Source organism: Mustela nigripes, chromosome 2 (genome assembly GCF_022355385.1).
Source record: "Mustela nigripes isolate SB6536 chromosome 2, MUSNIG.SB6536, whole genome shotgun sequence".
NCBI classification, from domain to species: domain Eukaryota; kingdom Metazoa; phylum Chordata; class Mammalia; order Carnivora; family Mustelidae; genus Mustela; species Mustela nigripes.
The window spans coordinates 13,133,007-13,144,927 of NC_081558.1; the positions used below are offsets into that span (position 1 = coordinate 13,133,007).

Genomic DNA, 11,921 nt, shown 5'->3' on the forward strand with positions numbered 1-11,921 from the left:
CCACCCACCCCCAGCCCGGGAGCAAAATCGCACCAGTTGAGAACCTCTGGTCCACACATATTCCAAGTTTTTTAAATGGGGGACTGCTCATTCCCTTCCTCTGTGTTCTGAAGATCAAGTCCATGCACCTCCCTGGAGCCTGAGAGGCCCTCGGGTCTCACTGTTGCTTCTCGTATCAGCATTCCTGACATGTGGGGCCTCCTTCCTGAGCCCAGCCTGACTCTCCCTGCCATCCACTGGGCCTCCTGCATGCTGGGCCTTTCTCTGGAACACGTTCCCTGGCCCCTCACTTGGCCCCGCTAATGTCTGCTCCTTCTCCACTTCGTTGCTGGAAAGGCCTTTTCCTCCAGGCAGCCTTCTAGGATTGCCTCTGCTGTCCCAGGCTGGGCAAGAACTCCATTTTGCCCTCTCGGAGTCTGTACTTCTCCTTCCTAGCGCTCATCACGGCAGATGTTATCATGTGGTTTAAAGTCTGTTTCCCACACTGGGCGGAAAGTTCCCCCTTTGTCAGCATCTACTTCGGTGCCCAGGAGATAGGAGTTAGTGAGAGGGAGGGAAAGGGGCCGATGGGGAGGGTGGAGAAGGGGAAAGCAGGCTGAGTGCCCGGCAAGAATGTGGGATGCATCGCCAAGAGAGTCAGAGTACTGTCCTTGGCTCCACCGGAGGCCCCGCAGCCCCGGGCTCAGAACTCCAGGAAGGACAGTCACGCACGCAAGCCCTGTCCCTGCTTGTCAGCCCCACCTGAGCATCTCAGAACCAGAAAGAGGGTTCAAGGCCGGGCCAGGGGACCCGGAAGTGTGACATCGCACAAACCCGCATGATCCACCTGCCTCCTAGTGGCCCTGAACTCACATAGGCACTCGGGGTCCAGGAGCCCCCAAGGGGGTGATGGGGCAGAAGATCTTCAGTGGGAGGAAGATGACGGGGGTGCCGGCAAACAAAACCCGATGTTCCCCCAAAAGGCCTCCTGTCATACGCAGGAGCCTCAGCCGGACGCCGGGACTAGAGAACCCTGGGTGGGGTGTGATGCTGTAGGGAAGGGGTGCATCCGGAGCACATTCTAGTTTCCTGGAAGCTTTACTGCGTCTGCCACCCAAAGGTGCAGCCCCCAAAACTGCAAAAGGAGAAAGGGGAGGGGCTGGGAAGAGGCTTACCACAGCAGAATGGCTCCAAGTGTCTCCACTCCATCATCCTCGAGCCCCTGGGGTCCTGCGGGGGACGAACCCCCATAGTCAACTCAGGCCACCCAGTATATGCCCGGCACATGTGTGCACACTCCGAGCCCTCTCTCTACGGTGGGACAAGCGTGGAGGGCATGCCCCCCCAGATGAGCCATGTACACGGGAGCAAATGAGAGCTGGGGCACAGAAGGGACTGGTCTGAGGACATGGGGACAAAAGGGGCCAGATCTGCTCCTCCTTTAGGGAGCTGTGTGCAAATCTACAGAGATAGACAGACATGCACTTAGCCTGTCCCAGGGTAATGCACCCAGTCCCAGGGCCTGGGATGCACCTAGTCCAAGCCTCGTGAGGGGCTGGGACAGGCACAGGCTACCTTGGCAGCAGACGGTGGGGGAAGACGGAGAGCAGGCAAACGGGCCCCCGAGTCAGAGCAGAGGGGGTTACAGGCCACTTACCAGAATGTATGCTTCCAGCTGCAACACAGACAGACAGGCAGTGAGCATGGCCCCCTGCGGGTCCTCAGCCCTGCGAGCACACACCACCGGCCCACCACCAGTGCTCTAGCCTCCCTCTGTCCCACAGACCTCCCCCTGGTCCCCCAGGGGACTCAGAGCCACAGGCCAAAACCCAGACCAGAGGTCAAAACTGGAAGGAATGAGATCAGCAGGAGACTGGGTGCGGGAAGGAAGACCAGTTGGTGGCAGAGCCCCAGGCCAGGTGGCCCCGGGCAGGTGTGTTCCAGGCCCAGGGTTTCCCAGGGTTTGAGAAGCCTATCTCACCTTCTGGCTGACGGGCCTCAGGTTCGGAGTGACAGTGAAGATGCTTATGAGCACTGCAAAGGAAGGAGACAATCGCACGGCAGCCCCGGCCACGGCTGGCCCTCCCTCCCTCCACTCCCGCGTGAGCCGCCCACCTCGGTGTCGCGGCTTGTACACCGGCTTGTCGGTCTGGATGAACACGGAGGCACCCCGGCTGTCCACCGTCACGGAGGTCTGGTTGTGGAAGAGGGGGCGCTCCTCCGCCCACCCGCTGCGGCCCCACACCTGCAGGAGGGCCTGGCCCCGGAGGCCCGTGGGCACCTGCAGGCAGACCACAGAGCCTTGCGAGCGACAGAGTGTTTCTCAACGTTGGCACCGATGGACACTTAGGACCGGATCATTCTTTGCGGTGGGGGCACCCCCTCATTGCATCGTGTTGAGCGGCATTCCTGGCCTCCACCCACCAGATGCTGGTAGGACCCCCCCCCCCAAATGTCTCCAGCCACTGCCAGTGTTCCCTGAGGGGCCAGAATGCCCCCTTACCCAAGCTGAGAACTGCTCATCAGGAGCTATTCTAAGAGTTAAGGATCCCAAGACCTTTCTTGGAGTCTCTCATCTAGTCTGAAGACCCCCCCGGCTCCCTCTCCTAGAATTATACAGCCCTTCCTGGGTCTGGTCTGCAAATCCACGGCACTGATCCCGGAAAGAGTGCTTCCGACGTGCAGCCGCCAGGGATCCGGCGTAATCTTAACCCCTGTCCAGCGCGGCCCTGCTTTCTGATTCGCAAGCAAGCCGACCTGCTCCAAGGGCAGCTCTAAGGGACTTACCAAGGGCTTCCCAACTACGGACAGCTGGGACTGGCTCTCTCCTGGTCATGGGGCCTGTCCTGAGCACTGTGGGGTGCTCAGCACCCACGAGGTGCCCTCCCCAGTTGTGACAACCAAACAGGTCTTCAGACACTGCCCGATGTCCTAGGGCTGCGGTCTGGGAAGAAGGCAAACCTCTCCACAAGGTGAGAGCTGCTGCCTTAGAGAAAAGGTTCTCCCATCATCGATAAGGCAGGAAAGCCTCTGTCCCACAGCTCTCAGGCACTAGGGACACCCTGCAGGGGAGAGGAACCGCTTCTGGGACTTTGTACGGATCACTGGGGGAGGACATGCTGTCATTCAGGATGACTCTCCGTGTCGCCCATTCATTCCAGGACTCCTTGGAGTGTCTGAGAAAAGTTAAGGAACAGCTAACTCAGAAAATGCCTACAATTTCAGGGCTGGTGAGCCCCTTGAAATCCAAGGACTCCAGTTTAAAAACCCACATCAGAGAATTGTCTATGATGTGGTTTGGTTCATAAAATAATTTTAAAGTAGTAATATTCAATGCCGGTGAAGCTGTGGGAAATTGGGTCTCTACCATGTCACAGGTGGTGCTGTGAAGGGGCACTGCTGTGTCTTCAAAGACAAAGCAGGACCAAGGAAGAGGCTTGGTTCCTAACCTGGTCAATCTTCTTTTGTGGTGTTCAGTCTAAGGCAAGCTTTCAGAATGCTAAGACATCTTTGGGGTGCCTGGATGGCTCAATCGGTGAAGCGTCTGCCACTGGCTCAGGTCATGATCTTGGAGTCCCAGGATCGAGCCCCACAACAGGCTCTCCCTCTTTCCCCCCACCCCCACTCAGGCATGCACGCACTCTCTCCCACTCTCTCAAACAGATAGATAAAATCTTCAGCAAAAGAGAATGCTAAGTCATCTTTATGCACAGAGATGCTAGCGATGTTTGGATTACGTTATCAAAACCCTGAAAACAATCTTTGAAAAAATCTAAGCATGTACGAGGTGGAAAGGGTTAGTAAACTAGTACATAAAAGAGACGAAATGGGCTGTGGTTAACAATAGAAGGCAAATGACAATTATAGAGATTTCAACACATGGAAGCATGTTTACACAGTGCGCTAAGAAAAAATGGCAGGAAGCACGAAGGGGTCTACCATCTAATTGCAACTTGAAAGAAATGTCTTTACGTGGATGAGGATTTATGGGGAAACAGGAGAGAGCGAAAAGTATGGGGAGATGGGATTACAAGTCAATCTTCTCCCTTTCTCAATTTTTTCTTCGTTATTCACTGTTGACATCACTGTTAATGATTTTTCTCATCACACATGAAACTTCTCTTATTCCATTCCAAATCAATTACTGCCAAGGTAGGGTTCATGAAGTTGTTAAAAATTCAAAGCTTACCTTCAGTTTGATTGTCCCTTTGTCTAAAAAATAAAAATTAAATGAAAACAGTTAAATTGGGAGCTGAGTTTGCCTGCCTCCCTGAGTTGCCGCCATATAACTGGGGCCTTCTCAACGTAGAGGGATTGTCTGTGGACAAACACACACACACTGGGTCATTCTGATCTGGCCTAGGCTGGGTTGGGATTGGGAAAAGTGAGAGGTTTCCTCCAAGCTGGTGAGAGCCTGAAGGCCAGAGGGGATAGACGAAGCCAAGCTACTCAGGGGAAAGTTGGCCAGCCTGCGCACTTAATAATTCCCTTCATTCCTAGCCCTAAACCCAAGGTAAGCTGTGAAGGGAGCAAAGAAAATTCTCTTTGGGAGTGGAACAAGAAGGGGGTAAAGAGAAAGAAGAGGAGATTGAGGTCCCCAGTGGACCTCCCTCCAGTAATCTAACTGCTTTCCCATCACCTCTCTCTTGACCCAAGCTGAATCATTTACCATAGTAACACCTCTCTGGCTTTCCAGCCTCTAAGACTTGATTTAGCATCTACTGTTTTTGCCTCCCAGTATCCATTCCCCATTTTTTACTGGCAAAACCCCAAAATCCTCAGGAAAGTCTCCTGCCCAGATCCCATATCGGGAGGTTTGGTGTGGCTCCACCCATCTCTCTTCTGCTCTATGCACATCTACATAGGCCCTCCCCCACCACAGTGATTGGTTCAGATCTGAGCACATGACCCAAAGTGGGCCAATCAGCATAGGCCTCTCCCCTGCTCAGAGGGGTTGGGTCAGGATTGAGCACATGACCCAAGTTAGGCCAATCAGAGGATGCTGGGACATTTCTCATTGGTCTGGTGAACCTGTCACTCCATCAGCTTGGGGGAGACACAGTCCCATTCAGAAGTGGTGCTGGGAATCAACAGCCAGTGATGCCAGTGGACTTTCCTAGTTATGACAGCCCATAGACACTGTTGCTGAAGCCAACCTGATGTGGGTTTTAGGGTAGCCCCAGAGTCAGGACGGCCTGCACTCTTGCCTACCCAAGCCCTCTTCTGGTTTCCATTAAAGGCCAGCCTCTCCCTCTTCTCCCTGGGGGATAGGAGCTGACTTGCTGGCCTTAGAGTCCCGACTTCTCTCTCTGTGCCTCCTGTGGCCAAATCCCACTCTTCGTGAGGAATCAGGTGTCTGCCCTGCTGGACTACAGGCCCTGAGGCAGCCCTCTGCTCTCACCACCTGTGTCCAGGAGGCCCGCCCTGTTGTTATCTGCTGTCCAAGGACAGCAGGGTAGAAGCTGGCTGGGGGCCTGAGCCCCAAAGACCACTTTGCCGAGGGAGAGGAAGCCCTGGTCAGGCACCCAAGGGACCTACCCAGGATAGCTCCCTGGCTCCATGCCACCGCCTCACCCTGGGCCACCAGCTGAGCCTGGACCATGACTTCCCCGGGGGAATTAAAGATGGTCACACTGATGACTTCCTCCACTCCCGAGCGGAAGACAGAGGGTGCAGCAATCAAGTAGGCCCTGTAGGAGAGGAAAACCTCAGTGAAGGCCAAAGGCTGTCTGACCCACCTCTGGCCGCGTCACAGTGCTCCCTGTGTGGTCTTCCACCTACGCCTGCCCATACCATGATGACACTGTCATTTTGTGTCTGTGTATCCCCCACCGACCTGTGAGCTCCCTGTGACCAGGGGCTAGCTCATTCATCTCTGAAGCCCCTTCTGGATCTATCCAGCACCACACCCCTTCCAACATCCGTGTTCTGGCCTCTGGCCTTTGTAGTCAGTGCATTCTGCCACAGGACCTTTGTGAGTGCCACACCAACACTGAACCACTCTCCTGAATAACTGGCAGGATCCCACTTCATCCTCACAGCCACTCTGTGACAAGTGCCAAAAAGCCATTTACAGAGTCAGAAATTAAGCGCTGGAAAGCCAAGTCACATGCCCAAGCCAGTAAGAGACCAGGATTCAAACCCAGGCAGCCAGACTCCAAAACCCAGTGGAAAGAAACAAGGAGCTTCCTGCAGCATTAATCTTAAGAACAAATCTAAGAACTAAATTTGTTCTTAAGAACAAATCTAAGACCTAAATTCATTCTTAAGAACAAATCTTAAGGGGCGCCTGGGTGGCTCAGTGGGTTAAGCCTCTGCCTTCGTCTCAGGTCATGGTCTCAGGGTCCTGGGATCCAGCCCCGCATCGGGCTCTCTGCTTAGCAGGGAGCCTGCTTCCTCCTCTCTCTCTGCCTGCCTCTCTACCTACTTGTGATATCTATCTCTCTCTCTCTCTGTCAAATAATTAAACAAAATCTTAAAAAAAAAAAAGAAAAGAAAAGAAAAAGATCAAATCTTAAGAACTAATCTTACGAACAAAACCCTGAAAATGAACCTGAAATGGCCTGAAACAAGAAAACTCTGTGAACAGTGGCACCCAAACGGGCCTCTCCTGGAAGATAGAGAACAATTTCTTACTTTCCAGATGGGCAGGGTGTCGCTCCAGAAGAAGAAGGAACATGCCACAGGTCCCACAGTCACACCGGGGAAAGCTTTAGGGTGCCCTTAGGGCAGCTGACCTAAGGCACGGGTCCTCTCCACCTGGGCTTCTGCCTCTGGTATTCTACAACCTTCCATGGATCGTCAGAAAGTCTCATTCAACTTTAACGACGAAAACCGCTCACAGTGCAACAGCAAAGAGCCAAGAGCCCAGACAGCAAAGGCAGCAAAAACCCAGCCATGCGGAGAACTACAGGCACCAGAAGGAAACAGGCGAAAGAGAAGCCAGGCCAGGCAATGAGAGTAGGGGAGATTTTCGTGTCTCAAAAATTCTCTCCAGGACACCCGGACATCCCCACACAAACAGACAAATTTAGACCCTGACTGAACACTGTGCACTGAGGTGAACTCAAACTGGGTCAGAGATCTAATAAGTATAAAACTCTAAAAACCCTGGAAGAAAACAGGAGAAAGGCTTTGGGAGCTGGGGTTAGGCAAAAATTTCATGCATGAGATAGCAAAAAGACAACCCATCAAAGAAATCATTGATAAAGTGGACTTCATTAAAACCTCATGAAAGGGGCACCTGGGTGGCTCAGTGGTTAAGCCTCTGCCTTCGGCTCAGGTCATGATCTCAGGGTCCTGGGATCGAGCCCCGCACTGGGCTCTCTGCTTGGCAGGGTGCCTGATACCCCCCTGTCTCTCTGCCTGCCTCTCTGCCTACTTGTGATCTCTGTAAAATAAATCAATAAAATCTTAAAAAAAAAAAAAAAAACAACCCATGAAAAATCTGACATTTCAGAAGACACACTGGGCTCCTGTTGGATACTGTCCAGCCACAGCACTGACCCTGGGAGCCCGCTGTGCTCTGCCCAGCTTGAACAGTGGCCAAAGTTCACACACTCTGGTTTTCTACGTGGACTGTCCTACTTCAGGACTGCCCGGAGCCTGCCAGGACCTCGGGACATACCGTGTACTTCCTAGGTAACTCCAGCACCGATGGGAATGTGCAAAGACCCTTGTTTTATAGGTATGCAGCCCAGATCTAGCAATGACCGGAACCGGTAACGCCAGCACCAACAACCACCCGCAATGACAGAGTTTCTGCGCGCAGCTCCCGGCTTCGGCCATGCACAGAGCATGCATTCATCCTGGGCATGTGACAGCAACATCTGGAGCACGCAGTGACCCTGGGGTTCATGAATGCACTGTCCAGATCCAGCACTGACCAGAATATATACTGATCCTGGGTCTTATGCCTTCTCTCAGCTTCTCATGCAAATGGGGTGTCACTCAGCGACAGTGGGGAGAAACACATACTGCCTCAAGCACGTTCCGTGCTTTGTCCATGATGTGTAGTGTCTGCTGGCCCCGGCACCAACCAGAGGGAGAGGCAGACTCCCCACGCAGGAGGGAGCCCGATGTGGGACCCAATTCCAGACTCTGGGATCATGACCTCAGCCGAAGGCAGATGCCCAACTGACCATGTCACCCAGGAGCCCCATACAGTACTGGTTTTATGATAATGTGCAAATCCATGTTGCTTTCTGGGGTCAGGGATTCCTCACGCAAAAATCACATGGGTCGGGGCGCCTGGGCGCCTCAGTCAGTTAAGCGTCTGCCTTTGTCTCAGGTCATGATGCCAGGGTCCTGAGATGGAGCCCCCCAAATCAGGTTCCTGCTCAGTGGGGAGCCTGCTTCTCCCTCTCCCTCTGCCTCTCCCCCCGCTCGTGCGCGCGCGCGCTCTCGCTCTCTCTCTCAAATAAATAAATAAAATCTTCTTTTTTTTAATCATAAGGGTCACAGAAGTGGGTATCCTATAGAAATAGGGGCTATTCCTAAACTGGAATCCCTCTAGTGGGTGGTCTATGTCTGGCTTAGAGGCAGGCTAATCTAGAAACCCAGGTTAGTAATTTTGCAACTTCCCTTCCCAGCACATCTCCCCCAACACAAGGATTCCATTTCCCTTGGCAGAAGGTAATATCCCAGGATGACTTTAGTCAGAGGCAAACACTCTTGAGAACCGTTGGAAACTCTGCAACCCAGAGACTCTAACTAAACTTGGTCTTTATAAGGTGGGTCTGTAATTTAGGGCCCAGTCAAGCTTTGTGGCGGGGGTGGACCTGCAGATGCCCAGATGTTTCGCAGCATCCCTGGCCTCCACTCTGTATATTTCAGCAGCACTGACTCCCCCTCGATCTAGACCAAAAATGTCCCTAGAATTGCCCAATGAGCCCAGGGAAACAAGCCCACCCCCCCCCACACACACCTGGACGAAAACCTCCATTTTAAAGGATGCCTACTTGGAAAGATCAGGACAAAAATTTTCTGGATTCCAATTTCACAAGGCCCAGGGGAGGTAAATCTCACTGCTTAAAGCACAGAGGGTCTTACTTTTCAAACTGTGATTCCCAAAGCGACCCCACCCACCTGGTCCCACGGTGGGCATGTTTTCTGGAAACTGCTAAGCAAGGGCCTCCTGAACAAGCCTCCTCAACAAGGCCAAGGCCGGACTACCCTACTGAGCTTGGGCAGCTCCAGGAGGCCGCCCGGAATCCAACAGCCTTGTAGGGCTCACCCCAACTTGGCAGGTCTGGAAATATTCCCGGTGAAGCCAGCTCATGGGAAATTCTCCCTGGCAGCTAGTTAGTTCACCTCCTCACTGTGTCAACTCACCAGAAGCTCTGTAGTCAAACTTCAAGAAAAATGTGGAAGCAAAACAAACACTTCCTCCCTGCCACCACGCCCTCCCAAGGAAAACGGAACGGTGAGTCTCTCCTGTTTCCCAGCCAAGACACGCACCTCTTGCCTCCACGCCTCGGACAACTTGAAATCGCCACCCAAGACGACAGCCCCCCCCCCCCCCCCCCCCCCCACCCCCCCCCCCCCCCCCGGTCACACCAAGGCGGTGAATGAGGAGGAGGCGCTAGCCTCGCAGCCTTAGCTGTGGGGACTCCCTGCACCTCCGTGTGGCCACCTCTGAAGGTTCGCAGTGCCCCCTTCCCGGTCCGACCCCTGGGAGTCAGCGGACACGACTCTAGGTCCCGCCCGGCGCGCGGAGGCTATGTAGCCTTGGCCAGGTCGCTGCACCTCTCTGCGCGGATCCCCGGGACCCCCTCCCCGAGAAGACAGCCAACCTCCTCCGTCGCCCAGAGCAACTCACGGGGCCTGGGGCGCAGCGCACACGCCGTCCCGCGGCGATAGCAGCAGAAGCAAGCGCCACAGCAGCGGGACGAGCAGGGCGCCCCACATTTTTCGGCTCCACGGGGGTGCCGCGCCCAGGGAGGGGACCGGGCCGGGGCTGGGCCAGGGTCGGGATCCGAGCTCGGCGGTGCCCCCTGAGCCGCCGGGGGCCCTTTGTTCGCAGCCCCCGCGCCGTGCGCTCGGCGCCATGCGCCCCGCTCCGCGGCCGGCCGAGCTGGGGCAGCCCCGGACCAGCCCCCTCCCCGGACCCGCCTTGTCCCCGGGCCCGCCCCGCCCCCTCCCGGTCCCGCCCGCCCCGCCCCGCGCTTCTCCCGGGACTCATCCCCTCCAAGCACTTTCCCCCAACCCCAGCCGGGACGCCCGCCCCGCCCCCTTCCCGGACCCCTGGGCGGATCACCCCCAGACCCTGCCCACGCCCTCCCGGCTCCTCCGACCCTACCCGGCCCCTATTCCCCCCGCCCACTCCCGGCACCGCTCTCCTCCCATCCTCCGGGCCAGGCCGCCCGCCCCGCCCCCTTTCCGGACCCCGACCCACCCCCGTTCCCTTCTCTGGACTCGGCGCCTCCGAGGACTCTCTCCGGATTCACCCCGCCCCCTGCCCGGGCCTGACCCACCCTGGACCCACCCCCAAACCAGGCCCAAGTTCTCCAGGTTCCTCGGACCCGAGCTGTCCTTTCTTTCTCCCCGCCAGCCTCCGCTCTCCTCTTAGCCCAGGTCGTCATCCTCCTGGGACCCACTTCCTCTCGGGCTGCCGCCTCACCGGCCCTCCCCTGTCTCCTCTCCAGCCGCCTCCCCAGTCGCCCCCGCAAGGCCCCCTCTGCGGACTCGCCCCGCCCCCGCCCCCCGCCGCCCCGGTGGCTGCTGCATCTGTGCTGCCTTCACCCCTCTACCCGCTCAACCCAGCAGGGCGCCCACCCCAGCCAGGGCCCGGTGACCTGTGCAGTGCACGTGGCGTCAGGAGGGGAGCCGTCTGGGGAGACGGGCCGGTCAAGGGGTGAATCTTCCAGATTTGCAGCTGCCCCTGGGCCCCTGGCTGCCAGTCCTCACTAGTACCCTCTCCGCACCCCTGCTACTGTCCACAAATGCCCTCCGCCAGGCCCTTCCCTCTCGGGGCCTCCCTTTCCCCTGCACACAGCAGGATTGGGCTTTTCAGAGTGTCCCCAACTGAGCAATGGGCGGTTTGTCATAGGTCCCTCGGGGGAGGGGGGTGCACCTCCTTTCTATATCATATCAACCTCTCCTCCCCCTCCTTCCACCATCACACACCCCCCAACTGGCACCATCGGCCCCTCTAGGAGGACCACTCCAGCTACCACGGCCCTCCTAACACTTCCCTCCTGCCCCAAATCTTCGGGTATCCCTGTTCACTGGGACCAAGTCCAAATTCCAGGCTGCCGGGAAGCTGCCAGGATGGCTCAGCCTCACCCCAGCTTCTCAGAGGCTGCGCACTGACCCGCCAAACTCTGCTCTTCTGCCCTTTTCTTTTGGCTGCCTAATTCCTGCTCCTCCTAGAAGCTTCCTTTGAACCTCCCTGCTTCCAGGCACCCTGGGTCATTTAGGCGGCCTCTCCATCAGCCCTCTTGTGGCCAAGCTCTGGGCCAGCTGTGGGGACCCAAGGGCCTACAGGGCTTGCCTAGTAGATGTGGGCGGGGCCCTGCAGGAACCTGGGTGGAAGAGGCGGAACAGGGTGCTGAGACCAGGAAGAGGTGCAGGCCTCTGACCTCAGCCCATTCCCCAACCAGGCAGGGCCTTCTAGCATAACCTCCCTAATACCGTTCTGTGCTGCCCAGCCTCCAGCACCCCCCACCCCCACCCTTGCCCGTCCATAAACTGGGCCCTGTCCTCCAGCCTTGAAGCCAGTTGCTCCCTGCTCCTCTGGGCTCTGGCCACGCTGGCCTCCATGATTCCACAGACAACCACCCTCCACCACCACCACCGAGATGCCAGCTCTCCTCTTTGCCTGGGATGGTCTTCCTCCTGGAGTCCCAAGCCTGCCCACGGCCCCTCCTTCCCTGAACACCGCTGTCATAAGACCTCAGATTTGACACGCTGCCCTTCCAGGTCCCCAAAGGCCTCACTGT

General features: G+C 56.4%; 1 protein-coding gene across 8 annotated transcripts in view; it reads right to left on the reverse strand.

The window, feature by feature from the left end:
* The window catches only part of CPAMD8 (C3 and PZP like alpha-2-macroglobulin domain containing 8), a 69,375-nt gene extending 59,327 nt beyond the window's left edge, over positions 1-10,048 (reverse strand). For all 8 annotated transcript variants that reach the window (XM_059389333.1, XM_059389330.1, XM_059389335.1 and 5 more), the window contains exons 1-7: positions 9,800-10,048; positions 5,518-5,669; positions 4,169-4,191; positions 2,095-2,260; positions 1,961-2,013; positions 1,637-1,654; positions 1,155-1,209 (exon numbers count right to left, since the gene is read on the reverse strand). In XM_059389333.1, the coding sequence (XP_059245316.1) occupies positions 1,155-1,209; positions 1,637-1,654; positions 1,961-2,013; positions 2,095-2,260; positions 4,169-4,191; positions 5,518-5,669; positions 9,800-10,029 (697 nt within the window). In that variant the 5' untranslated portion in view covers positions 10,030-10,048. The remainder of the gene's footprint in view (positions 1-1,154; positions 1,210-1,636; positions 1,655-1,960; positions 2,014-2,094; positions 2,261-4,168; positions 4,192-5,517; positions 5,670-9,799) is intronic.
* Positions 10,049-11,921: the final 1,873 nt, after the last annotated feature.